Source organism: Schizosaccharomyces pombe (genome assembly GCF_000002945.2).
Source record: "Schizosaccharomyces pombe strain 972h- genome assembly, chromosome: III".
Lineage (NCBI taxonomy): Eukaryota > Fungi > Ascomycota > Schizosaccharomycetes > Schizosaccharomycetales > Schizosaccharomycetaceae > Schizosaccharomyces > Schizosaccharomyces pombe.
Window position 1 is genome coordinate 170,037 of NC_003421.2, and position 23,707 is coordinate 193,743.

The window sequence follows — 23,707 nt, forward strand, 5'->3', positions numbered from 1 at the left end:
TGACAATCGAAGAATGCTATTCGAGACGCAGTAAAGGTATGGAAAACGTATGATTAATCCAAATATCTACAATCTTCGCTGAAAGGTATATGCTATCTTTTCTTTTGGTTTTCTTTGTTGAAAAGAAACTAAGCAGAATAGCGTAAAAACAAACAATGATTGTAACTGAGGCGTGGGTAAGCGTACATACAAGTTACCGCACTGAAGAAAGCGATGGAAAGATGAAGAAATTAAAGAAAATGAGAAGAGATGAAATTAACAAACAATGAACCTCGAATTATGTAAACAGCGTATTCAAATTATCGGAAAGAGTAACTGCTAACCAGCAATATACGCTAAAGACTGTTGAAAGAAAGTAGGGTGATAAAAAATGTTTTAAGTAATTATTAGTCAACAAGATCCGTGTGGAAACTATCGGAACACTTGAGACAAGGGTATAAAAGATCGAGAAAGACAAGGTGTATGACTAAGATAAAAAAAAATTGCTTAGTGATGTATAGAATAGACAATCAACAAAGCACTAAACTACACAGGCGAAAACGGTAACAACAACGTAAATAATGAATTTACGCTCCTTTGAACGAACTATACCAAACGATAGCAACTATGTCAGCAGTCCGTGAAGAACCAAGTAAAAACAAAGTGTTAACGAAACTATTAATTAAAAGATTGAAGTTTTCGCAGGCGTTGAAAAGAAGTAATACTGAGGCTTACTAAGAGTTACCGATAATCTATTTATATATACCCAAGTCAAAAACTGGGAGTAAGAGAATTCGCGAATTTAAAAAAACGGAAAATCATCGCTACTAAAAATCCGACCCTCTACACGATTTGATTGGTTTGCTACAGCTTAATGTGCATCCTAACCCCTGATGTAATGGGGTAGACTTTACAATTTGATTGGTGTTCTAAAAAACGGGGCATGAGCTCATACCCATGATTACCCACAACAACCGATGTTTACTCCATACTTCAATTGCCTAACTACGTCATTATCAAGTCACAACACGGTAGTTTCCTTTAAAATGTTCCCAAGTCGGCTATCCAGAACCAATCATACGCAAAAGCGAATGTCAAAACCCCAGAAAATAGTCAGGAGACTGCATCAAGACATGATTCGATGTAATCTATGACGCAGAGCACAATTTTGAAATACAGGAGGGAGAAGCGAGTGAAAAGTCTCATTCATAACGTCACGGATGCGTGTAAAAATTTGTGGGGCCGTGAGTTGGTCATGGGGGTACAGTTTGATTATGGGGGTTATGGGAATATGTAACGGATTGGGATGTGTGTTTTATATGTGTATGAAATGTACATACTGTATAAGTAGTGTAGATATGCTTGTTAAAGAGTTAATCCCAACATATGTGATCATGTTAATGGAGGCATTGCACTGGTTTTAAGTCAGACTCTAGTTTAACTCGGACTTTGGCTTAGCGCGGACTCGGACTCGGATTCGGAGTAGGACTTGGACGGAGAATAGTATAGAATGAAAAAACTGCAAGCACGAGGTTGCATATGTAATCAATTTAGCTCTACTGCCAAACACTAGTAGAAGATTTCATCGCTTTTAATCTGTCGGCCGTTTGAATTTGCCAGATGCAAATGCAAGTTTAAAATTTGCATGGTGCTGGTTTATTAATTGATATAGGATGAAGTGTACAGCGTAAAGGAAAGTTATGGATAATTGGTATGCTGCTTGTTTTTTTACAAAACGATATTTTTTAGAGTAGTAATAAATGATGTGATTTTTGAAATTGCTTTAACTTGTCAGACATGTCTTTCCTTTTTAAAATAAATTTTTCATCAGTGGATTTTTTTAGAGTCACTTTTATTTCATTTAACATTCATTTCTCTGTTTGTAGAAAAATCATGTTTGAAAAGGAACAAATTTATTTTCAATAAAACTCTTTTCATACGATTAATTTTTTTTTCCTTTACTTACAATCGACTTCAAATTCATAATCGATTTCACTCTCGCAAGCGTTTTCGTCAGTTCATTCGGCTTGTTTCATAGTATCGTGGCTGGTCCAAACCCATCATCAAACTTAACCGACTCATTTTGTTTCATCAGCCACTCTTTATTCCTTGCATCTAATGAATGTTTTTGCATGAAATGGTTTTCACTTTGTGCCACCCAACTTAGCTTTAAGAGTGCCGACCTCCTTCGTTCCACTTATCCCCCTACATATATATATATATATATAAAATCTGCACTCACGGACGCATTAGGCCGATCGATTCCTCCTAAAGTCTATGTGTGCATGAGGACATTTTTCAGCTGGACAAATGTTCCTATAAAGTGGACTTAGCCGTATTTGCCATGGGAAACGAATCTTCTTCTTGTCTGCTTTCCCTCTTTCAAGAAATGATTCAACCCGATTTTCCTATCGTTAGTTTGATATAACAAAATGGAACGAAGTGTGCAAACAAAATAACTTGCACTTCCTTATTTTGACATTTCCGAGATAGACACTACTACAATGCAGAACGGTTTTGTAGGTTAGGTCGGTAGGTAGGAAGAAAGGGTATATAGTAGATATAGATGGGCTTTGTTCGTTTCTTTAGTTGATTGATTTAAATGAAACGAACAAGTCCATATGATGTATGGATATCTGTTAATATGGGTTTAAACAATTAAATGGAATTTCCGCCATGTTTTTGCATTACTCAAGCTGGATATAGGGAGAGAATGAGTTTGTACGAAATGGAACAAGATTAGTATGACTATGGGACTGGATGAACAATTGCAACTTGTACAATAGGCGTGATCGAGACTAGGATGTTGGGAAGAATGATATTATTAATAATGCAACGATGAAAACACCAAAGATCATCCTGTTTGTTCGTTGGTTCAGCAAACAACTGGCGTAAATCGTAACATTTTAAGAAGTATCAAATAAATTAGTATCTCCGATGTTGCGATCGAGATAAGCAAGCACTTAGGCTACATCGAAACAAAAGTCGTTAGAGAAAGTTACTTGCAAAATGGATAGCATCTCGCTTTCCCATGGTATCAAATTGCATCAAGTCTCGACTCTTGCTCATGTAGCGTTGTCCGCTCTATTTTTTCCCCTAAACACTTGGATTTTATTCATTTATTGGAGCAACATTTACCTCGTCCTCGGTTACTATTCTAGTGACCACTACTGCTGTTGTTGCTATTCCTAGTGTTTCCTTTTTTTTCGTTCGGATAGGAATTTCCCGGTGTACATTTTATTTGGCAGCGTTTTAAACCACTAGAACCGTTGAACCGTTTCCTTCATAACTTTTCATCGGCCTATGCAAGTAAAAGTCGACGGATTCGCTACTTAGCATCTTATTGGGATTGCGAAATGATTGTACAATGGTGAGCACAAATTGACTCATTGTTGTACACAAATCTTCGTACTTTTGTTACTAAGTGTCCCTTTCCTTACTATGTGCAATTTCCACCATCCTCGCTTCATTTTCCTTGCCCATCCTCACACTCACCTCCAACGTTAATATGTAAAGTTTCGTAAATGTATTTTATGCAGCTCCTTTATGCATTTACTGGAGTCTAAGCTCGGCTTATAAAGGATAACGTGGTTCTTCCGACTCCTTGCTTTCACCGTTCAGCCTGACTGCGGAGCTACAAGGATGTTATTGGCTTTGCTTGCGAATTGCTCGTCCAAGCGAGCCAACTAAACCTCTTGATGCCTCGCCTACTGTTCCCTTCCCTAGCGTTACCCGAGAAAGTGGCGCAAACCTTCCCCATATTTCCTGCGTCATAGAAACGAACCAATCTTAGAGGTTAGACCACTTTATCTGTTCTCGATTCATCCACGTATTGTGCGATCATTTTGTATATAAACAAGAGAGATGGCTTCCTGCTCTGCTCAACACACACTCTCTTGGTAAACTGTTAATCTAGAAAACCGGGAAGTTTCCGTTCTTTTCGTTAACGTTTTATTTATATTTCAAGTCTCTATTCTGTTCACTTGGAAATTATCATTTATCAGCGCTTTGTTTTTTTTGGAGCTACTGTTTTAGAAGAAGTTTTGATCAATTCTTTGTTTTAAGGGTATACACATTATTTTTGGAATTATTCAGCCATCATGAATTTCGATAACTTGAAGAGTTTTGCCGGCAAGGCCTACAACGAGTACCAAAAGTACAACAACAATGACAGCAACAATAATAGCAGCAATAACAATAACAACAATAGTGATAATAACTCCTATGGAGGAAATAACAACAATGACAATTCCTATGGAGGAAATAACAACAATGACAATTCCTATGGAGGAAATAACAACAATGACAATTCCTATGGAGGAAATAACAACAATGACAACTCCTATGGAGGAAATAACAACGATAACAACTCCTATGGAGGAAACAACAACGATAACTCCTATGGTGGAAACAACAACAATTCTTCCTATGGCAGCAATGACAACTCCTATGGTGGAAACAACGACAATTCCTACGGTGGAAACAACGACAACTCCTATGGTGGAAACAACAACGATAACTCCTATGGTGGAAACAACAACGATAACTCCTATGGTGGAAGCAATGATAACTCTTATGGAGGAAACAATGACAACTCCTATGGAGGAAACAACAACAATTCTTCCTATGGCAGCAATGACAACTCCTATGGAGGAAACAACAACAACAACTCCTATGGTGGAAACAACGACAATTCCTACGGTGGAAACAATGACAACTCCTATGGTGGAAGCAATGACAATTCTTCCTATGGCAGCAATGACAACTCCTATGGAGGAAACAACGACAACTCCTATGGAGGAAACAACGACAACTCCTATGGTGGAAACAATGATAACTCCTATGGTGGAAGCAATGACAACTCCTACGGAGGTAGTGGGAAGAAGCATGGTAAGCACCATAAGGACGACAACTCCTATGGAAGCAATGATAACTCCTACGGTGGAAACAACAACTCTTCCTACGGCAGCAATGACAACTCCTGTGGAGGAAACAACGACAACTCCTATGGTGGAAACAATGATAACTCCTACGGTGGTAACAACGACAACTCCTATGGTGGAAACAATGATAACTCCTACGGTGGTAACAACAACTCCTATGGTAATTCTGGTAATGGCAGTGGTTATGGAAACGACTATTAATATTGTAGGTAATAATGATAGTATTCCCTCACAAAATTTTAAGAGTGGTAAAACTTTTGTTTCAAACGCAAATTCTAGTAATTCTAATGATGGGTCTTCCTCAAAGTCCTTAGATGTGGGTTCATTTGTTAATGCATTCAAACAATTAAACGTCAACGACAATTCGTCGAACAATAATTCATCTGGCAATACAGATAGTTCCACTATCGGCTATGCTGCTGTATTTGCTGCGGCTGGCAAGTTTTTCAGTCAGCATTCGTGTGATTTGGCAAGCGGTAACAAGAGTGCTCAGGAAGGTCAAAATCAATTTTTAAGCATGGTGGAATCGGAGGCTAAGAATCTCATGAATAAAACAAATTACTCTGCTAATCAATCCCAGAATGGGAATTCTCAAAACAGCGGTAATCCCGTTAGTCAAGCCATTGATCTAGCGAAATCCCTGTTTCAAAACCGCAATCTGCTTACAAAGCTAGCGCAAAGCGGAGTCCTTACTAATGCTGCACAAGGTTCTTCAGGAGGCTTAAGCGCTGCTGCTGTGTCGGGTCTTATTGGTTCTTTTATGGGATCTTCTTCGAACAATTCTAATTCGTCTAACAACAATTCCAATACATCCAACAACAATTCCAATACATCCAACAACGAGTCCATGGTTAGCAAGCTGTCTTCTCTCAGTGGCATGGCTAGTAGCTTCCTTGGTTCTTCCGGTAATAATAACAATAACAACAACAGCAACTCTGGAAACTACAACAACAACAATTCTGGGAACAATAACCAACAGCATCAGCAAAGTAGTTCTTCCTTGCAAGGTTTAGCAAGCAGTTTTTTGAACTCATCTTCTGGGAACAGTAATAAGCAGAATTACAACAACAACAATAACCAGAATTATGGCAATAACAACAACCAGAATTACAATAACAACAACAACTCATCGCAAGGTGGAAATTCTCAGGGCGGTTCTGGTCTTTTAGGGCAGGCGGTGAATATGTTCTTGAAATCGTGAATATCATTTTTCCTTCGCTTAGTCATTAATTCCTAAACCTCTTCTATCCCACAGAAACTTCAAACGCTAAGCTATTCAAATTGAAAGCGTTCGTTCTCATTTTCTTTGGTAAACAGGTTGGTGAGCGCATTCTAGTTCTTTTGATAGTTAGAATCGTATACATATACCATATACATATTTATACAGACGTCAAGGCAAGTGGTTACTCTTGGTTCATATTTAATTAGTATTTACTATATAATTGAGTATCGATGTTTATGGGTCATATAGGTGTCATTCAACCTTTCTAAATCGAATAGTACGTAGCATTAGAGGTATGTCTGTATTCTATAGACAAATTAGTTTGTTTTAGTAGCTTTTCATCTAAATAGTTAATATCTGATATATGCTGAAATCTACAGTGTAAACAAATATCCTTACACAATACTTATAATAATATGCTTATCGTTATAGTATGTTAACTCTCTTTGAGAAGCGCAGCATGCATCCTGTTCACTTGAAATAACGATATCGCTTACATCCATCTTTTTCACAGGATCCAATGGTTGGGTTTGGGAATCAGCCATGTCCCATCTGCCATCAGCAAAATAAAAACGAGCGTGAGTATCGCTGTGTAGGCATCTATATATAGACCAAATACCCGCTGAAAGTTGGAATAAGCAATCGATACTTTTATCTCGGCTGATCGCAAATTAAAAAAGCATACTCTCATTTAAATAGGTTCCGTTGTTTGAACTTTTAGATTTTTCGACAAATTGCTACTGCTTCTGATTTTCCTATTATTTAAATAGTTTACAATGTTTACTAGAACAATTAGGCAACAGATTAGGAGATCTTCTGCCCTTTCTTTAGTGCGAAACAATTGGACTCGTGAAGAAATTCAAAAAATTTACGACACACCATTGATCGATTTGATTTTTAGAGCCGCTTCCATACATAGAAAATTCCACGACCCCAAGAAAGTTCAACAATGCACTTTACTTTCTATTAAAACAGGTGGATGTACAGAAGATTGCAAATATTGTGCGCAATCTTCCCGCTACAATACCGGTGTCAAGGCCACTAAGCTCATGAAAATTGACGAAGTTTTGGAAAAGGCTAAAATTGCAAAGGCTAAAGGAAGCACTAGATTTTGTATGGGAAGTGCCTGGCGTGATTTGAATGGTCGCAATCGCACCTTTAAAAATATTTTGGAAATCATCAAAGAGGTTCGCAGCATGGATATGGAAGTTTGCGTAACCCTTGGTATGTTAAATGAACAGCAAGCCAAGGAACTAAAGGATGCAGGCTTGACGGCATACAATCATAATCTTGATACCTCTCGCGAATATTACTCAAAGATTATCAGCACTAGGACATATGATGAACGGTTAAATACTATTGACAATCTTCGGAAAGCTGGGTTGAAGGTTTGTAGCGGTGGTATTTTGGGTCTAGGGGAGAAAAAGCATGATCGTGTAGGATTGATTCACTCGTTAGCAACTATGCCAACACATCCTGAATCTGTACCCTTTAATCTTTTGGTCCCGATTCCTGGCACCCCTGTAGGAGACGCTGTAAAAGAGAGACTTCCGATTCATCCTTTCCTTCGCTCCATTGCAACAGCTCGTATTTGCATGCCAAAGACTATCATTCGTTTTGCAGCTGGACGTAACACGTGCTCCGAGTCCGAGCAAGCACTTGCTTTCATGGCTGGTGCTAATGCAGTTTTTACCGGTGAAAAAATGCTTACTACTCCTGCTGTTTCTTGGGACTCAGACAGTCAGCTTTTTTACAATTGGGGTTTGGAAGGAATGCAAAGCTTTGAATATGGAACTTCTACTGAGGGAGAAGATGGCACTTTCACCCTTCCCCCGAAAGAGCGCCTTGCTCCTAGCCCTAGTCTTTAATCGTTGTAATGAGTTTCCATTCATTCTATTTGTAAACTAAAGTCTCTTTTTTAAAAGCTAATTTTGGTTTTCCCAGCCTGGTTCTTTGATGTGATTCCAAAATCAAATCAGACTGTAATTTTTCTTCTTCTACCAGTTACATTCATTTAATAAAGCCACCGTGTTGCTGATATATTGATACTTTAAATTTGTTGCAAGGAACTTCCATTTATTGTTTTTCCAATAGAAGTTGGGAGATTTTGAGTATTTCAATATCAAATCCCAGACATCATAAGAGCCTCACAGTTAGCAAAAAGCCGTTTAGAACCCTTTGAATTTACTTGTGCTAATGTGCTGTTCATTCGATAAATCAACCGTTAGGTTATTATTATTCAAATAGACGACTTCAGATAAGGTTAATATGGGACAAATTCTTATTAGATGGTTTATTCCCTACGGAACAGAAGTCTTTCGCATATTAAACATAGATCAATGCACGAATTACTCTCAGTTTGCATATTAAACAACTTCTGTAAATTATCTCACTCATCACGACAACGCTTGATTGCTAATTATAAATTTGTTACTAGAGATAAACTTAAGTTCGCTCACATAAACGTGGAGTGAGTTTTGAGCTTTAGCTACTATATATTTTGTTATAGATAAAACTAGCTAATAAATAGCGTGCACTTGAGTTCGATAAGCGCACTTTGTAACCGACCAATATAGTTATATTTCCAGCAAAGTTCTACGACTTCCGTTTTATATACCAACTGACTTTTAGAAAATTGGTCTTCTGAAAAACGTTGGTAGAGCGACTTTATTGCATTTTTGTTGCCTTCATTTTCTTGAATTTCTGCTACGATACACTGTGTTGTAAGCGAGTCGTTTATTGTCATTTAATGAAGTTTAACGAATTCAAAGTATTAATTATCCAAGAGCTGTATGTCATTTTGTAGAAAACATGAACCAAACGTAAAAAGGAATAATTATAAACGCAAAAACTGGTAAATGCAAGATTGGCGCGCAGCATTAGAGGTAATTTCTGATTATTTTACTTCTCACTAAGTGATTTAGGAATATTATTCGAGATATCTAGATTCTGCGCTAGTTCTTGCAATTGTAAATGACAGTGATGATAGTAATACCGCACGAGAAATACTTGAAGCTTTGTCCATCGAAAGCCAGTGTGATTCACATGAGGAACATTGGGATAATTTGAGGCGTGATGAGCAGGAATTATTAAACCTTAAAACTCTAGATGAAGAGATAAACAAAATAGATGAGGAGGATTTTACCTGGGAACTAAAGGATTCGAGTTTAGAACTAGATCCCGATGTCTACAATTTTTTGAGATCTATGTTTAGCGATCTTTCTGCTGCGCGGGTTCAATTGGTTCAAGCGAAATGTCAAAACGACCTCGTTCGCTCAAGCGATGAACTGTTAAATCATCGTGCCATACAGGAAAGTGAACAGATAGAGACTGCTGCTGACGCTCTGATTACTTCCAACATAGGTCACCGTTCTCGTCAAAGGAAAAAGAAAACTAAAAAAGCAACTAATTCTAGAAAACCTTTGAGTAAATTTCAATCCAACACTGAGGAAGTCAATGAAGACCCAATTCTAAAGCCTTCTCTTTCCGTTTGGGAAAATAATCGCCTGTTGATTGAGAAGCTTACATCTATTCTCAATATTCCATCTTCACAAATTAATCATGAGTTTTATAAAAATTCGAGTGCTTGGCCAATAACCATCAGAAATTTAATTCATAGGCACCAGCCGCTATCAAATATAACAAATAATGAGTTGATGAAGTATCAAGAAGAAGCAACTCAACTGGCGAAAGATACTGGTCTTTCACTTAAAATTTGCACAGACGTTTTGATTTGTAGTAACGACTACAAAAACGCATTATGGATTTTATGCTTAATTAAGGAAACTCAGCATAATGAAATGGGAAACATCAAACTGAGTTCACAAACCGCGAAGTCAAATTCTTCGACGCAGACCAAAACATGCTTAAATGATCAGAGTAGTAAGTTGGTTGAAGATGATGAAGCGTTGTCTGCTGAAGATTGTAACCGTCTTGCCGAAGAGTATTTGGAATTACGAAATATGCAATATTCTAACTCGGCTAAAGAATATCGAAGAAGCAAAAGTAATCATCTTTTTGGTGGTTCTGCAATGTATCATGCTCAGTTAGGGCGCGAATACCACGAAAAGGCACTTAAGTACCGATCTCTTGCTATGCGATCTCTTGCACATTCTGGAACATCTCACTCTTTGGATTTGCATGGAGCTACTGTCCGCGAGGCAAAGACAATAGTCCGTGAACGTGTTGCTGCTTGGTGGGCTAAAGAGGCAGATACTTCTCCTAATAGTATTCGTCCTTTTGTTATTGTCACGGGTCGTGGCAATCATAGTATAGGACTTGAAGCTCGACTTTTGCCGGCGATCGTCAGATTGTTACAGCAGGATCATTGGAGGTTTGATGCTGAGCATGGTCAAATAACTGTATACGGTATTAATCGACACTCTAAGCTTAATAGCAATGCATGAGCATGCGATCTATTAACTTGCGCATTGCTAGTCTGCCATATTCTTTTGGTTTGTTCTATTTATTTATTTTCGCTCTTCCAACTGCGTTAACATGTTACACCAACATTTTTTGCTTAAGCCCTTATCTCGAGCAAAATATTATTTATTATCAAAAGTAAGTAATTGTAGTTACTTGCTCGCCGAGGAGAGCACATACTAAAAAAAATTGATTCATAGGGTTTCAATAGATTCTTGGTTAAAGAGATTAGGTAATTACAATAAGTGTAATTGATGTAGGTTTCATCATGGAACAGAAAACAATAGTCGTAAAGTTACAGAACGTTTAGTCGAGAATATCAACATTACAATAAGGCTTTTGTATTTGGCAAGTATTATAAACCAAAGAACAAATGTATCCAAAAGATAGACGCTTTAGTAATGCAGAAAATCGCAATCCTCATGCTAGAATTGCATTATAAATGGGAAAAAAGGCGCCACGTATTTAAGATACTTCGGAAGACGCATAGGAGGATGCGCCGCTGTCATACAGAAACCGTGAATTGGTGCGAGAAAATGGAACAGTATTATTTCTTCCTGCCCTTTCAAGGGATCCATCAGAAAGTAAGTACGCAGGAGAGTAAGTTCCATCGGGATTTTTTAAAGCAGGGTTAGGAGACGTATCAGAAACGCCGCCCAAAGAGGTGTAACCTCTATCATATAAAGAACAGTATTTTGTGTTTGTTTCAAGAAGTAGCTAATGTTTAGTATATTGATATAGTAATATGTCAAAGAGAAAACTTACATCCCATATTTCAGTATAAGACCAATCCAATATTGGTTGTATTCTCATAAATTTAGGCCAACCTTTGTCTGTCACTTCAAAAGCTATACGATGCAAGCCATGCGGATCCAGCCGCCGAATACCTATAAGTATCGCTTGAATGTGCTTATGTTCCTTGAGAAACTTGCAAAATGCTTCTTTCATGGGAAGTGATATTTTAATGATATTAAGGCGATATTTTGACTGACACTCGTTCACAAAATCATCCATCTCTGGAAATTCATCTCTAGGTCGAACAAAAACGAAAGGAATATTAGAAAGTTTTGCTTGAGCTTGCTCTTTGTATTTTTCTTTAAGATAGTATATACACAATAAAAAGAGAACTAAGCAGTCTTTTCCTCCATTAAACGACATAGCAAGTCTTTCTGGTCTTGTAATAAACGTTAGAAAATAATAGAACTTATAAAAATAGTGCGCGCATACTGATAAGTTTCGAAAGCATATTCAATAAACCGCAGAGAAATGCTAAGTCGATTTTGTAGCCCCACTAGCTTCTCTGAAGGTGCTGAATGAGTGAAAATGTTTTTTATACTTTGATATACACGTTCCAACTCATCCATTGATATATTTTATTCAAGAAGCCTAAGTTTATACCAAAAAATTCGCAGTTATCGTTTTACTATCCAGATATGCACGACGGCTGACAAGTCAACAAAAACCAGTAAAATAATCTTGATTAATATTAAATCGTATATAAAAAGGATATATCAACACCTTATTGCTGAAGTCAGAATATAGTACGTTGATCTTAAGTAGGCATCAGTAAGTAGTGAATGAATGAATGTAACTCGACGCGTGATGCCAATCAACCCGATATTTTTTCTATACCAACGTTATTTCGTAGCTGTGTTCGCGAAATGGTTTCAGTCAGAGAGGAATGGCTTTGAAAATCTAATTATTATATACCCATGCATTTCCTTAGCGATATCGTACTACAATGATTTCGTAAAAATGTAGTCGTAACAAACAAATGGTAAATGATCTGAACATCTTAAGTAAATTTGTTACCTGCTAATTGAATTATTCAATTAGGGCTATGAAACGTTTGCAATTAAGTCTGAGAATCATGGTTTAGAATACTAGTTAGTTCCGCGTTCTTGCTGCTTGATAATTACGTTATATCTTGTGCTTTCAGTCTCAATATTTTTATTCTAATTCACTAATTATAGTTCAATATTACTTATTCTTTGCTATACTGCTTAGTTATCCCAGAATTGCTAACTCGATGATTAACTTTTCTGGTATTTCACAACTCGAAATATGCAGATTTCTATATTACAGCGCTAATTTTGCAAAAGATGAAAAGCAGAAGGGTAAGACTCAATAATACCTTGTATAATCGATGAATTATTAACTGTTGTAAGAACTGAATCTATTAAAATCTATTTAGCCCCTGTATGTAAAGATGCAAAGAAAAAAAAAAGGATCCTCTTTAAAGTATTGTCTATATACACTTGAATAGTGATTATGTTTAATATACAAATTCATGATAAATAGCAACGGTATATAGGACAATAGACCATGAGCATCGCCACCAACAATATTCTAGGATATCGAAAGTAAGAATTATTAACAATTTTTTATTTTTTATGAGGACAACTTAAATGAAAAGTATATCAGTCTTTAGCAGCATTATTGTCAACCTCCGATTCTTTATTTTTTGGTTTTTCTTCTTCAATAGACAAGGAAACTTGATTCAAGACATCAGGCTTTTTACTTTCCTCAATTTCGGGTTTCTCCAATTGACCGTCGATATTAGCGGACTGTTGCTCTTCCGTAACGGAAACATCGCCCTTGGTAGTTTTTTCTATTGTGCTTACGACAGGTGACGCCTCGGTGTCTAAATCTAAATGGCCGCTAAGTACAGATTCGTTTGGTTCTTCGGTTGAAGATTTTGACGACGGTACAGCAGCATTAGAATCCGTTTGAACATTTTCGCCCTTCATGGTTTCTCGAAGTTCCTTATTATCACCCTCTACAGTCTCACTCTTCATCTCAGTTTTTATGTTAGCCTTTTCGTCCCCGTCAGCCAAGTCAGTTTTCTCCACAGAGTTCGGTTGAGAACCCTCTAAGGGAACTCCTGTATTAGTCTCCTCCGCATCCGTTTGTTTGGAATTATTACTGCTGCTGACCTTGAACTCTCCATCACTCTCGTTTCCCGTAATTTCAGGTTTTGTATTGTTGCCATTATTTTCTTCGTCAAGCATGTCTTGCACAAGACGTTCGCCAATTTCTTCTCTATCCTTACCATCAGAGCTTAAGCTCATGTCAAGCGCAAGTTTGGTGTTCGCTAATTTTTGAATATATTCTTCAATCGTATTATCGGTGATTAACCGAATTACCGTTACCTCACGGACTTGTCCAACACGATGAGCACGGTCTTCAGCCTGCAAATCATCGAATGGATTATAAGAGCAGTCATACAATATCACCACATTTGCACACGCTAAATTAATTCCAAAACCGCCAGCTTTTGTTGAAAGAAGGAATACAGTAACATCTTCCTCTTTGTGAAATTGATCTATAATATCCTGACGTACTTCAACTTGTGTTGAACCATCCAATCGAACATATGATATTTTCAAAGTATCCAGCACCTGTTCCAAAATATCGAGCATCTGAGTAAACTGACTAAACAAAAGGATCCTGCTTCCTTCTTCTTTCATTTTAGGAAGTAATTCTTTCAACACTCGAATTTTACCTGAATCCATCCAGGGATCATCCTTCAACGTATATGACTGCAGCGTAGGGAAACTGCGGCAAAGTCGATGCAATTCAAAGTCAGACATAACTTCCATATCTTCATATATATATTGTTCATTGGCATTTTTATATTGTTCCTCTTGCATTATATCCTTAGCCATTTGCTTTAACTTCTCATCGTCATAAAATTTGCGAAAAAGTAAGGCATGATTTGCAGCTTTGCGAAGCTGCATGAGAACATGACCGGCCGATAATGACTTGCCATCGCTTTCTTCATCGTTCTTACTACGCTTGTTTCGTTTATCGTCTCTCCGAAGTTGTTGATTTTTTTGCAAAGCAGCATATCGATTGTAAATTTCCAACTGGTTTTCTGATAACTTACAATGTTCAATAATCTGAGTCTTTTTTGGCAAATCATTAAGAACTTGGTTTTTCCGACGGCGAAGGACAAACGGAGTCATCATAGTCTTGGCACGGCTAATACGTTGCTTAGAAAGTAAGGCTTGTTCTATATCCGCATCTGCGGTTGGTTTAGCTTTAAAAATTACATCCAAATCGTCCATGTCACTGTCAAACATATTAGGAAGAATGAAAGCGAGCAAGGAAACTAATTCTTTGAGATTGTTTTGTAAAGGAGTACCAGTCAGCAGCAGTCTAAAGTTAGCGTTAAGGTTCATGAGATGTTTGTAACGCTCCGACATTCTATTTTTCAAATAATGACCTTCGTCGTAAACGCAGACATCAAAGTTTTGATGTTTAAGAAAAGATCGGTCCTCTTTGTTGTTCGTAGCTAACTGATAAGTAGTAACCAAAATGTCATACTTTATTTCGTTTTCTTCTATTGCTTCGCGAATATTTGCTCGCTCTTGTTGACTTCCGTAGTAAGGTTCCACGCGGAGGCTAGGGCAAAACCGGGCAAGTTCCCTAAGCCAATTTTCAAGCGTTGAAGAAGGGACTACAACTAAATGAGGTCCGTGGTGTCCTTGTTCCAGAAGAAGTGCAAAAAAGGCGACTACTTGGCAAGTTTTTCCAAGACCCATCTCATCAGCCAAAATCCCTGACAGTTTCTGTTGATAAAGCAAATGTAACCAATTAACGCCAACGAGTTGATAACTTTTAAGCTGGACGTCACTTGCAAGAGTTTTGGGTTGCTCTGTAACAAATTTAGGGAAATCACTGTTATCCGCTGCCTCGGTAGGAACCGACTCCATGTCAACGATGTTCAGTTCACCATTAGACATTTCTAATTTAATTCCCCACGAGGCCATACCTTTAGATATACGATTACCAAGAAACTCGCATTTGGCAATTAGATTATCAATTGCATAATATCCTTCCATGGTTTCCATACAAGCATTGACGATTTTTTGGCCCATAGGATTTTTTTCACGACGCCTTCCACGTCTACCAGGTTTGCTAGGAACGTCATCAGGATGTTTGATGATACAAGCTTCGGCAAGTGTCTGGAAAGGACGATGCTCTAAAAGGAGTTTCGAGTGGGACAAAGGGCAACTAGCAGTATCAGAGAGTTCCTTAGCAGTACTGCTGTTTATAAAATTGAGTACAGTTCTCTCTAACGCCGATGTATCCCTGTGAACTATGGCTTCAGGCTCTTCTTCTGAGTCATAAAATTCATCTTCTTCAGTAGTAAGTTTCTTTGATGCATTGCTAGTTTTTCTGGTATAAGAAGGCATAAGGGAAGCTTGCGTAGAATCATTTGGCATTTGTATATATTTGTCCCGAATCGAGCGCTTTTGGGATTGAACCGTACGGTTAGAGCTTCCATAAGTAGGCATATTGCTAGCAACGGGACTTTGCTTAAACCTTTTATGCTCTTGTATTGGAATACCAAGGTCACAACTCAAATATTTTTGAGATAAAATAGAAAGTGCTGCAGTCTCATCCCACTTAGTTTGAGCAAGTGTGTTGATCACCTGGTGAATCGGAGCCTGGGGAACAAATGAGCGTATCCATTGAACAGAACGAATAATAGCATTAGGAGAAGTAGTGGTTACAGGAGGAAGCTCGACAGGTGGAGCGGGAGGTGTAAGCAAGGTATTGTTGACTGGTGGGGTAGTCACGGGATTTGCGGAGGAGGAACGAGATCGCTGAGTAGAGCGTGGAGCAGAACGCGCTGTGGAGCGTGCAGATGAGCGCGAGTTTGAACGAACGTAGCTGGGTAAAACATTATTGACGGGTTGTGCTGGAGGCTGCGCGGGTATTGCCGATGTAGGATTGACAGCACCGATAGGATAGCCGTTATTATAAGGGGAACTATAATGTGCATTATAACCACCCTGAGGTATTGGAACAGTGCCTGGATAACCAGATGGCATACCAGGCATTGCTGCGGGAATTCCAGCATTGGGCAAAGACGCAGTATTGTAAGAGGGCAGGGGGTTATAAGAAGGGACTGGCTGCGATGATTGTCCCACGTATGAATAACCAAAATTGTTGTTGATTGCAGCGGGAGCATCTCTGGAATAAGCATTGGACATTGGAGTCGACGCATACGAAGAAGTTTGCGAATAATCAGTATTCATAAATTGAGTGTTCTCAGAAGTATTATACATTCCACCACCCATGGAATTATTCACCCCGTACATAGCGGAAGACTGTTGGACAGGGGGCGTACCATAGCTTTGAGGATTTCCGTATGAAGAAGGCAAACCTGTTTGCGAAGAACCATAAACTTCCGATTGAGGATTTTCGTCGGAAAACTTTCGTTTCCCGTTGTCCGATAAGTAATTTGAATTGTAAGGAAGCATCTAATTTAAAATCACATTAAGTCTTCTGTATTTATATATCAAATATCAGAAGTAGCACGTTTGGTTCGTGTTTGGGGCGTGCCTGACTCTTACGGGAGTACGCAGAAAAAAAATAATGGACTCTTTAAATCTGGATATGTCTTAAGTTAATTAAAAAAATTTACTGGATTTTAACGGTAATTATCGCAATGCCGTATATACTTTAACCTGTCAGGAATAGTACACTACGCTATGCTACACTACGTTGCGTATCACTATATGTCATATGTTGGAATACTAGCTAAGATCCGTTTATTGATAATCACGGGTAACTATCCGTCTATATACATAGATACCCGTTGATAACAACTATTTAGAAATATTATAAATAGCGTTACAACTGAACCTCGTTCCTCAGTTCAGTTATGAGCTATATTAGTGATAGGTAACATTATAACCCAGTTAATACAATACCTATACTCAGTTGCTACTTATACAACCTGTGTATTGTAATATAATAGACCACAAGGAAAACTCACCGCAGTTCTACGTATCCTTAAATCAGATACCAAACTGCGTAGCTTACATAACCTAGGCTTGATCTTATCGTTATATTAAATGCTTTTTATTACCTCAAAAATCTACTTCAACAGTTTGATTTCAAGCTAAAATGGTAAATTTTAATGCATAAAATATACCCATTGAGTAATCTATTTGCTCTTTTTTTTATACCGCTCGTCCGCTGATGAAAACGTCAACATAGCAATGCTTGTATCAAGTGAAGATGGATGGTGTGAAATCACTTGTTATAACAGAGGAGTAATTGAGTATTGCTTTTTTGATCACCACTGTTTGATACACCCTTGCCTGCTAAACAATTCAATGTGAGTTTGTAAATTGCAGTTTTATTTATGATCATCGACCAAGCCCTAACATACATTTGTTACTCGATTTAATTTAATTAATTTAATATTTCAACAAGGAACTATGAATTTGGAGACTTTGTCGCCCAGGTATTTTATTATATGTAAACACAAATTAAGCAGGTCGCACGTATAAGTCTACCGTATGTTATAAACAAAGATAATAAATTTTAATAAGATGACAAATAATTTCAGGGACTTTCAACATACGAATATCAATTGTCTACTTTTCATGTTGACAAAACTTTGACCTCTTATAAAGCAAGGTCCCAATAAATTAGGTCTCCACCACCATCAACAACTTGCATTCGTGATTTAAAATGGAAAGGAAATCCCAAGTTTCAGATACAAATAATAACTCTATACCTACGTAAGTTTATTAATTATTAGTTTATTTCTTTACGCCGGACTGCGAATTGGTTTTAAGAAATTCCATACAACCTTCCACAACAGTCTATAATCTTAGGTCTCTTATATTGTTTATTCCTTTTATATTCTTAACTAAATATGTTGGAAATGAAAACTTACTAACTTTCGTAATAGTAATGTTCTGCTTAAGTTTGTGGGTTTTAGTGTCGCATTATTTACATTACCACTTATAACTTATTTTTGGACGTTGAAGACTTTATTCAAAGGTATATACTAATTGTTGAATAATTTTGATTTTTACTGATAAATTTTGTTTTAGGATATCAAACATTGTACGCAGGATTATCTGCAGCTGTAATGGTCAATATTATCTTGGCCTTGTATATAGTCGCAGCCTTTCGCGAAGACTCCGGGACTCCCAAGAAGGATATAAAAAGGGAATAATAAATTTTCAGTAACCATTTTACTACTATTTTGAGTTATGACTTTTGCATTTCAATTCTAAATCAAATTTTGAAGCGGATTTTCCTTCTGCCAACGTATTTAGGTGAATCATTCGATGTCTTTATTTTTTTTCGTTAAAAGTATCGCAAAATGAAAGACTTTAGCTGGGACTATCCTATAATCTACTGGATTTTGCATGTATGTCTATTGAATAAGGTGCTACCACAAAGCTGTTGCTGGTGATACTACTCCTTTTTGTATCTGAATTAATGAACGGAAATTTTTTTGTTTAATTTTTCGCTAGTCTGTAATGAAAATATGTGTCTGTTCTTTAGTTTTTTGTAGTTTCCCAAAAAACACGAATTAGCAAAATGCAATTGATATGGCAATTTCAACCAATTTTATAATTAAATTTTCCTTTTTATAATATAAGGCTAACATGTATGATTCTTATCAAACATAACAGCTGTAGGAATTCAGTATTCTTCTAACACTTATGCATCACTATTTTCTCTCACCCCAAACCCCTCGTATATTGGAAAGTTGTTCAAGTGAGCATTATTGATTTTTTCCCAATATAATATTGATAAAAATATATATCTGTAAAAAAGTTTGGTGTTAATTATTTATTTTATTCTGTTTTCTGCTGATTCAAAGACTTCGAACATGTCGACTGCCAGTGAACAAGCTCGACTTAGACGTGAACGTCGACTGAATAAAATCAAACAAGGAGGTGCATCTAGAATCAATCAAATTTTGGGACAGAATTCAGATGACAGTCAATCCGATGTTCGAGCTACAGCTTCCGAGGAAGCTGTACATTCTGAAACTGCAACACCAGTAACGCCAATGTCTTCAGGATTCATGGAAAAGAGAGATGATACCTTCAATGCTGATCAAGTGGAATATCTTCCTTCCCAAGATTACCATAATTTGGAAAGTTCGCCTTTTAAACTTCAGTGTGATTCTCCATATAATGTACCACCTGAAAACATGTTTAATCAAAACCCTGATTTTGCAAATTTTTTTCAAGCTATGTTACAATCCGCAAAGGAGGGATCTGATACAAATTTTCAAGGTGAAAACGAACAAATTCCTCAAGCTACAGCTCCTTTAAAAAACTTAGTTGAGAAATATGCTCATCTTTTGGCAATTTCTATAGTAGTGATTGTTTGTTATTTTAAACATTTGGTAAGTCCTCATCTTCCTTTTTTGAAATTGTTTTTTTGCATACTAATATATTTATTTCAGCCATTACTTCCGTGGACATTTACTGTCGAAGCTTGCTTGTTCTCTATTCAATTTGTTTTGGACCGTAATAATGGACCTTCTTATTCTCTTCTAGCATCTCTGGCCTCTCAGCTTCCCCCTCCCTATGGAGCAATGATCCGTCATACAACAAGTTATGTTCCGTATTTCACACAATTGATTACAGATGCGTGTATGACAATATTTGCGTTAGGTTTATGTTGCTATTTTTATCCGTCGTTGGTGTATTAATAGTTGTTAATTTTCAGCATTTACTATTTATGAATCTTGGTTTTGCTTCGCAAATTGGTGATCGATTAATTAGCATTCAATTTTTGTTTAGATGAAATAAACTAACTGATTAAGCGAGAAAGACTTTTCAAACCCTTAGGAATTCAATTTTATATTATCTTTTCAACATCTAAACGATTTATATTCTAAAACATACTGCACTTCATTTGAACTGCTTTGCAACACATGCCATATTTACGATTGTCGGTACGTTTTATTTATTTTCTCTTTTAATTCAATGGTAGCAATAGTATATGATTTAAAAAGCTCTGTTTATTGTAATTGTAGTATTAATTAAAAACAGACTACTTAAAGTAATTTCTGGGATAGCTGTGAAAACATTATAACTATGATTTTTAAAATCTTTTATCAACTTATTATTGAAATAAAATAAGTAATTGAGAATTGGCTTGGTTGACTGTATATATGTAAAACAACTTCGTCCGAAGCGCTACAACAGCATGCAAACGTTGAAACGGCGAATTCTTGTTATAGAGAAATTTTTCATATAAAACCATACGTACATATTTTGCTATTTAAGTTCCAGATTGCTTAAAAGAAAATTGAAGTGGTAGCACCATTTTTATAAATATATGCAATGGAAATGAAAAGGCGCGTTCGCGCGGTGCGTCGAGACCAAATTCAAAAAAGATGGCGTCCATTAGAGGATAAGCAGCGCCAAGAAATAATAATTATTTTTAGGACGTGTTCAAGGTAAGTAATTGAGAATCATGTTATTGCTAAAAGTGCTTGTGCTTTTTAGCGCTTACTTGTGTACTGAAAGGGAAATCAAAGTTTGCTGTTGATGTTTACCTGGAAAAGTCTTTTAAGTACTTTTCCAAATTTTTTTAGTCATTATGTGTACGTATGCTAACTGTGCTATCGTAACAGATTGGTTTTGAATACAATAAAATCAGAAACAAGAAAATCTTTGGCCGAGGAATGGTTCATGAATATACTTTTAAAAATCGAAGCTCCTCTGAGAAATTTGCCTGTACCAAGGAAAAGAAAAGAGTCAATACTGTTCTCTCAATTACTTTCTTCGAATGTAAGTTATTAAGTCTTGATACGCATACATACGAAAGAGATATGACTAACATTTTTAGATGCAATTGGAACAGCAATTATACAGTGATTTGGACCATATTAACGTACTTCAACAGGAATTGAAGGTTGAAACTGCTCGTTTGGAGAATGAACAGAAATCTTACGAAGAAATGAAACAAAACATGGCCATAAATAATTCACGGCTTGCCGATTTAAAATCTAAAGTAAGTTTAAAACACGAACAGGCGAATGTTTTATTCAAGACTTCATCTTAACATATGACACAAAATGAGTTTTCCATTGTTTCAGTTATGTAAATAATCAAGCAATCACTAATATTTTCTTAGCTTCACCCTTATTTGAAGAAAGGCTTAAAGATATCCCATGATAATTTTTCAGACTCCAACGATTTCTCGTTCCAAAAGAAACTGAATACAGAAGATTCTAATACTTCTAAAACCTCTACATTGGATATGTATAAAGAAAAATTAAAGCCATTTACGAAAACTATGCAAATCCATGCAAATAAAACTGTTCAATTAAGTCAAACTATACAAAAAGCTACTCTTCTTTTACAACGACTAAACAATACAAAAAATATAGGCCTAAATAAGTCATCCAAACTTAAGATAAAGAATATCTAGACATAGAAAAGCTAGAGCTTAAGACTTGATGACTTCTACATGTTAACATATAGTCCCTGGCCCCGAACCATGACCAACCCAAAAACTGGATTAAATCGTCCTTTAATATAAGCACTCAGACTAATTGTCCCGTCTTCATTGAATTCTCACAAATAGTGTGACGACAAGCCAACTTAATGGAGTGCTTGGTAGATTCCAGCAGCTACGGACTTAATTCAATTAAAGGACTTTTTGCTAGAGTTTAGGGTAGGGTAAGCATAAAATTATAGTAGCATTATAGTATCGATTTTGAAAGTAATTTCTTTTGCTTTATTTAATCATTAAAAGATGCCGTAAAGGATTTTGTGCCTTGCGGAATTGTCAAGAATTGTAGTATTACTCGTAAACGGTCGTGATTGTTATTTAACAGTAGTAACTGCCAAAAAAGACTTAGTTTTTTATTTTTAATAAAAGCCTTCAATATTATTTAATAAATAGACGCAAAATCATAAGCAAACTGATTTTAAATTCATTTGCGCATGCAGTCAATAATTATAAAAGCAAAGCAATACACGGGTCTTAGATAGCTAGTCAAAACAATAGCAATGCGTAAAAAAGTATTGATTTTGATTAAAACGGAAAGTTCATATAGGAAGCTGAGTATGACTTTCTAAATGGAAAAGTTCTTGAACCACAGGATGAACAAACAACACATATAGCTCAGAGATGCAAGTGCCTGAGACAGCTAAGCAGAAATAAGTCCATGGAAAACTTTGAAAAACATAAAATAAGTGAATTGAAAGGAACAAATAAATAAGGTATTTTGACAATGGACAGAGAAATTTGTTTGAAGATTCTTCCTTTTTACACGAATACAATTGGTACCAAGCAGTTAAGATCCCTGCTTGAATTGCGGTCGTACTTTGGATAATTGCGACCAACAAGTAATGTGAATCTGTAATTTTGTATGCAATAAAGCAAGGTATCAAGACAGCAATGTTTGGAATCACTGTTAAAAACTGACAGAAAAGCAAGTACTCCTTATGACCCCATGAACGTTCAATTTCAACGCCATACACCGAGAGAATGAGAATACTTGAAAGTAGCGTAAAAACATTAGCATCAACAAAACTTGTGGTAATTATTGTCCATGGAAACAAGAACAAAGCATTTGGAACCAAATGAAAACATAAAAGAAAGAAAGTTACAATAGAACTCCTACCAAACACTTTGATGTAGATGCTGATTCCAAATGATATTGCAGAAAACAATACCTCTAGGATAAGAAGCCTTTTCGTAACCGAAAACTTGGAGAAATGATTCATTGATAAATTTTAGGTAAAAAAAAATAGTAAAGTTCTCGTTACCGTAAAAATCATCGACGTCAACAATTTTGGTCTCAAAGTAAACAATACCAGGATACCTCTAAGTAAATGGTGCAATCCGAAATAAAATTTCTAGCTGTTTGCATCTAAAAAATAGAAACTCTTACGAAAACTGAATTGGCCAAAGATCGCTTCACTGGAATATAAGCATAATAAGAAATTGCCTATATGGATTAATACAGTTAGTAAATTAGAAAATGAGAAGTTGAGATAAGACACTGCACCTGGTTTTTTAATGCCTTCTCAATAATCTCATTTACAGGGACATTCGGTAGCGGGTAAGATGATAGGTAGGTCATGGCTCGACCAGATTATAAACATCCAGAAAATTACATAACTTTGTAGCTTGCCGATTCTAATAGAAGATAGAAAAGAAGTTTAAACTCGCTGATATATTTGTTTGAGCACAACCTGGTTTATCAAGTAACTATGATCGGTTCGGTTGAGGAGATAAACGCATTCAAAGTTAGAGTAAATAGTAAAGGGAGAAATTAATTTTTATTATATTTGGCAGTTTTTTGAGGGAAACCCTGATGAGAAATTGCTGCATATCGCTC

General features: G+C 36.5%; 9 protein-coding genes and 12 long non-coding RNA genes across 21 annotated transcripts, besides 1 other annotated feature; 13 read left to right on the forward strand and 8 right to left on the reverse strand.

Annotated features, from left to right (window-relative positions):
• The first annotated feature begins 303 nt into the window (after window positions 1-303).
• Window positions 304-4,253, forward strand: SPOM_SPNCRNA.1115. The gene has a single exon (NR_149965.1). It is a non-coding gene; the product is annotated as a non-coding RNA, possible alternative UTR (long non-coding RNA).
• On the reverse strand, window positions 815-3,511 carry SPOM_SPNCRNA.1116. Its single transcript, NR_149966.1, has one exon. It is a non-coding gene; the product is annotated as a non-coding RNA (long non-coding RNA).
• Window positions 3,863-6,437, forward strand: SPOM_SPCC1235.01 (uncharacterized protein). The gene has a single exon (NM_001022722.3). The coding sequence runs from the start codon at window positions 4,147-4,149 to the stop codon at window positions 6,121-6,123; it is 1,977 nt and encodes a 658-aa protein (NP_587727.1). The 5' UTR covers window positions 3,863-4,146; the 3' UTR covers window positions 6,124-6,437.
• A 343-nt stretch (window positions 6,438-6,780) lies between these two features.
• bio2 (biotin synthase) lies at window positions 6,781-8,782 on the forward strand. The gene has a single exon (NM_001022723.3). It carries the CDS (start codon window positions 6,921-6,923, stop codon window positions 8,010-8,012), a length of 1,092 nt encoding a protein of 363 aa, NP_587728.1. The 5' UTR covers window positions 6,781-6,920; the 3' UTR covers window positions 8,013-8,782.
• Window positions 7,991-9,798, reverse strand: SPOM_SPNCRNA.6731. The gene has a single exon (NR_196073.1). It is a non-coding gene; the product is annotated as a non-coding RNA (long non-coding RNA).
• Window positions 8,956-10,777, forward strand: cue2 (SMR domain-containing protein). The gene is made up of 2 exons (NM_001022724.3): window positions 8,956-9,029; window positions 9,069-10,777. The coding sequence occupies exons 1-2, from the start codon at window positions 9,003-9,005 to the stop codon at window positions 10,548-10,550; spliced, it is 1,509 nt and encodes a 502-aa protein (NP_587729.2). The 5' UTR covers window positions 8,956-9,002; the 3' UTR covers window positions 10,551-10,777.
• On the reverse strand, window positions 10,661-12,239 carry nad1 (FAD synthetase Nad1). Its single transcript, NM_001022725.3, has 3 exons — window positions 11,794-12,239; window positions 11,332-11,740; window positions 10,661-11,283 (listed from the first exon to the last, which is right to left on the reverse strand). Exons 1-3 carry the CDS (start codon window positions 11,928-11,930, stop codon window positions 11,032-11,034), a joined length of 798 nt encoding a protein of 265 aa, NP_587730.1. The 5' UTR covers window positions 11,931-12,239; the 3' UTR covers window positions 10,661-11,031.
• On the forward strand, window positions 11,391-11,700 carry SPOM_SPNCRNA.6732. Its single transcript, NR_196074.1, has one exon. It is a non-coding gene; the product is annotated as a non-coding RNA (long non-coding RNA).
• SPOM_SPNCRNA.6733 lies at window positions 12,138-12,467 on the forward strand. Its single transcript, NR_196075.1, has one exon. It is a non-coding gene; the product is annotated as a non-coding RNA (long non-coding RNA).
• A 264-nt stretch (window positions 12,468-12,731) lies between these two features.
• fft2 lies at window positions 12,732-16,914 on the reverse strand. Its single transcript, NM_001022726.3, has one exon. The coding sequence runs from the start codon at window positions 16,839-16,841 to the stop codon at window positions 12,987-12,989; it is 3,855 nt and encodes a 1,284-aa protein (NP_587731.1). The 5' UTR covers window positions 16,842-16,914; the 3' UTR covers window positions 12,732-12,986.
• On the forward strand, window positions 13,107-13,567 carry SPOM_SPNCRNA.6734. The gene has a single exon (NR_196076.1). It is a non-coding gene; the product is annotated as a non-coding RNA (long non-coding RNA).
• SPOM_SPNCRNA.6735 lies at window positions 13,671-15,034 on the forward strand. The gene has a single exon (NR_196077.1). It is a non-coding gene; the product is annotated as a non-coding RNA (long non-coding RNA).
• SPOM_SPNCRNA.1117 lies at window positions 16,296-17,350 on the forward strand. The gene has a single exon (NR_149967.1). It is a non-coding gene; the product is annotated as a non-coding RNA, possible alternative UTR (long non-coding RNA).
• Window positions 17,050-17,413: an LONG TERMINAL REPEAT.
• Window positions 17,073-17,383, reverse strand: SPOM_SPNCRNA.6736. The gene has a single exon (NR_196078.1). It is a non-coding gene; the product is annotated as a non-coding RNA (long non-coding RNA).
• Window positions 17,414-18,030: 617 nt separating the features above from the next.
• vma21 (vacuolar H+-ATPase assembly protein Vma21) lies at window positions 18,031-18,952 on the forward strand. The gene is made up of 3 exons (NM_001355862.2): window positions 18,031-18,113; window positions 18,287-18,378; window positions 18,432-18,952. The coding sequence occupies exons 1-3, from the start codon at window positions 18,064-18,066 to the stop codon at window positions 18,554-18,556; spliced, it is 267 nt and encodes an 88-aa protein (NP_001343090.1). The 5' UTR covers window positions 18,031-18,063; the 3' UTR covers window positions 18,557-18,952.
• Window positions 18,953-19,028: 76 nt separating this feature from the next.
• Window positions 19,029-19,371, reverse strand: SPOM_SPNCRNA.6737. The gene has a single exon (NR_196079.1). It is a non-coding gene; the product is annotated as a non-coding RNA (long non-coding RNA).
• On the forward strand, window positions 19,078-20,365 carry get2 (GET complex subunit Get2). The gene is made up of 2 exons (NM_001022727.3): window positions 19,078-19,747; window positions 19,808-20,365. The coding sequence occupies exons 1-2, from the start codon at window positions 19,223-19,225 to the stop codon at window positions 20,054-20,056; spliced, it is 774 nt and encodes a 257-aa protein (NP_587732.1). The 5' UTR covers window positions 19,078-19,222; the 3' UTR covers window positions 20,057-20,365.
• A 107-nt stretch (window positions 20,366-20,472) lies between these two features.
• Window positions 20,473-21,626, reverse strand: SPOM_SPNCRNA.6738. Its single transcript, NR_196080.1, has one exon. It is a non-coding gene; the product is annotated as a non-coding RNA (long non-coding RNA).
• Window positions 20,549-22,078, forward strand: fta7 (kinetochore protein fta7). Its single transcript, NM_001022728.3, has 4 exons — window positions 20,549-20,809; window positions 20,987-21,143; window positions 21,202-21,366; window positions 21,490-22,078. The coding sequence occupies exons 1-4, from the start codon at window positions 20,694-20,696 to the stop codon at window positions 21,784-21,786; spliced, it is 735 nt and encodes a 244-aa protein (NP_587733.1). The 5' UTR covers window positions 20,549-20,693; the 3' UTR covers window positions 21,787-22,078.
• Window positions 21,659-23,090, reverse strand: pdh1 (the record flags this gene model as incomplete). The annotated part of the gene is made up of 1 exon (NM_001022729.3): window positions 21,659-23,090. The coding sequence occupies one exon, from the start codon at window positions 23,088-23,090 to the stop codon at window positions 22,410-22,412; it is 681 nt and encodes a 226-aa protein (NP_587734.1). The 3' UTR covers window positions 21,659-22,409.
• On the forward strand, window positions 22,714-23,437 carry SPOM_SPNCRNA.6739. The gene has a single exon (NR_196081.1). It is a non-coding gene; the product is annotated as a non-coding RNA (long non-coding RNA).
• The last annotated feature ends 270 nt before the right edge of the window (window positions 23,438-23,707 follow it).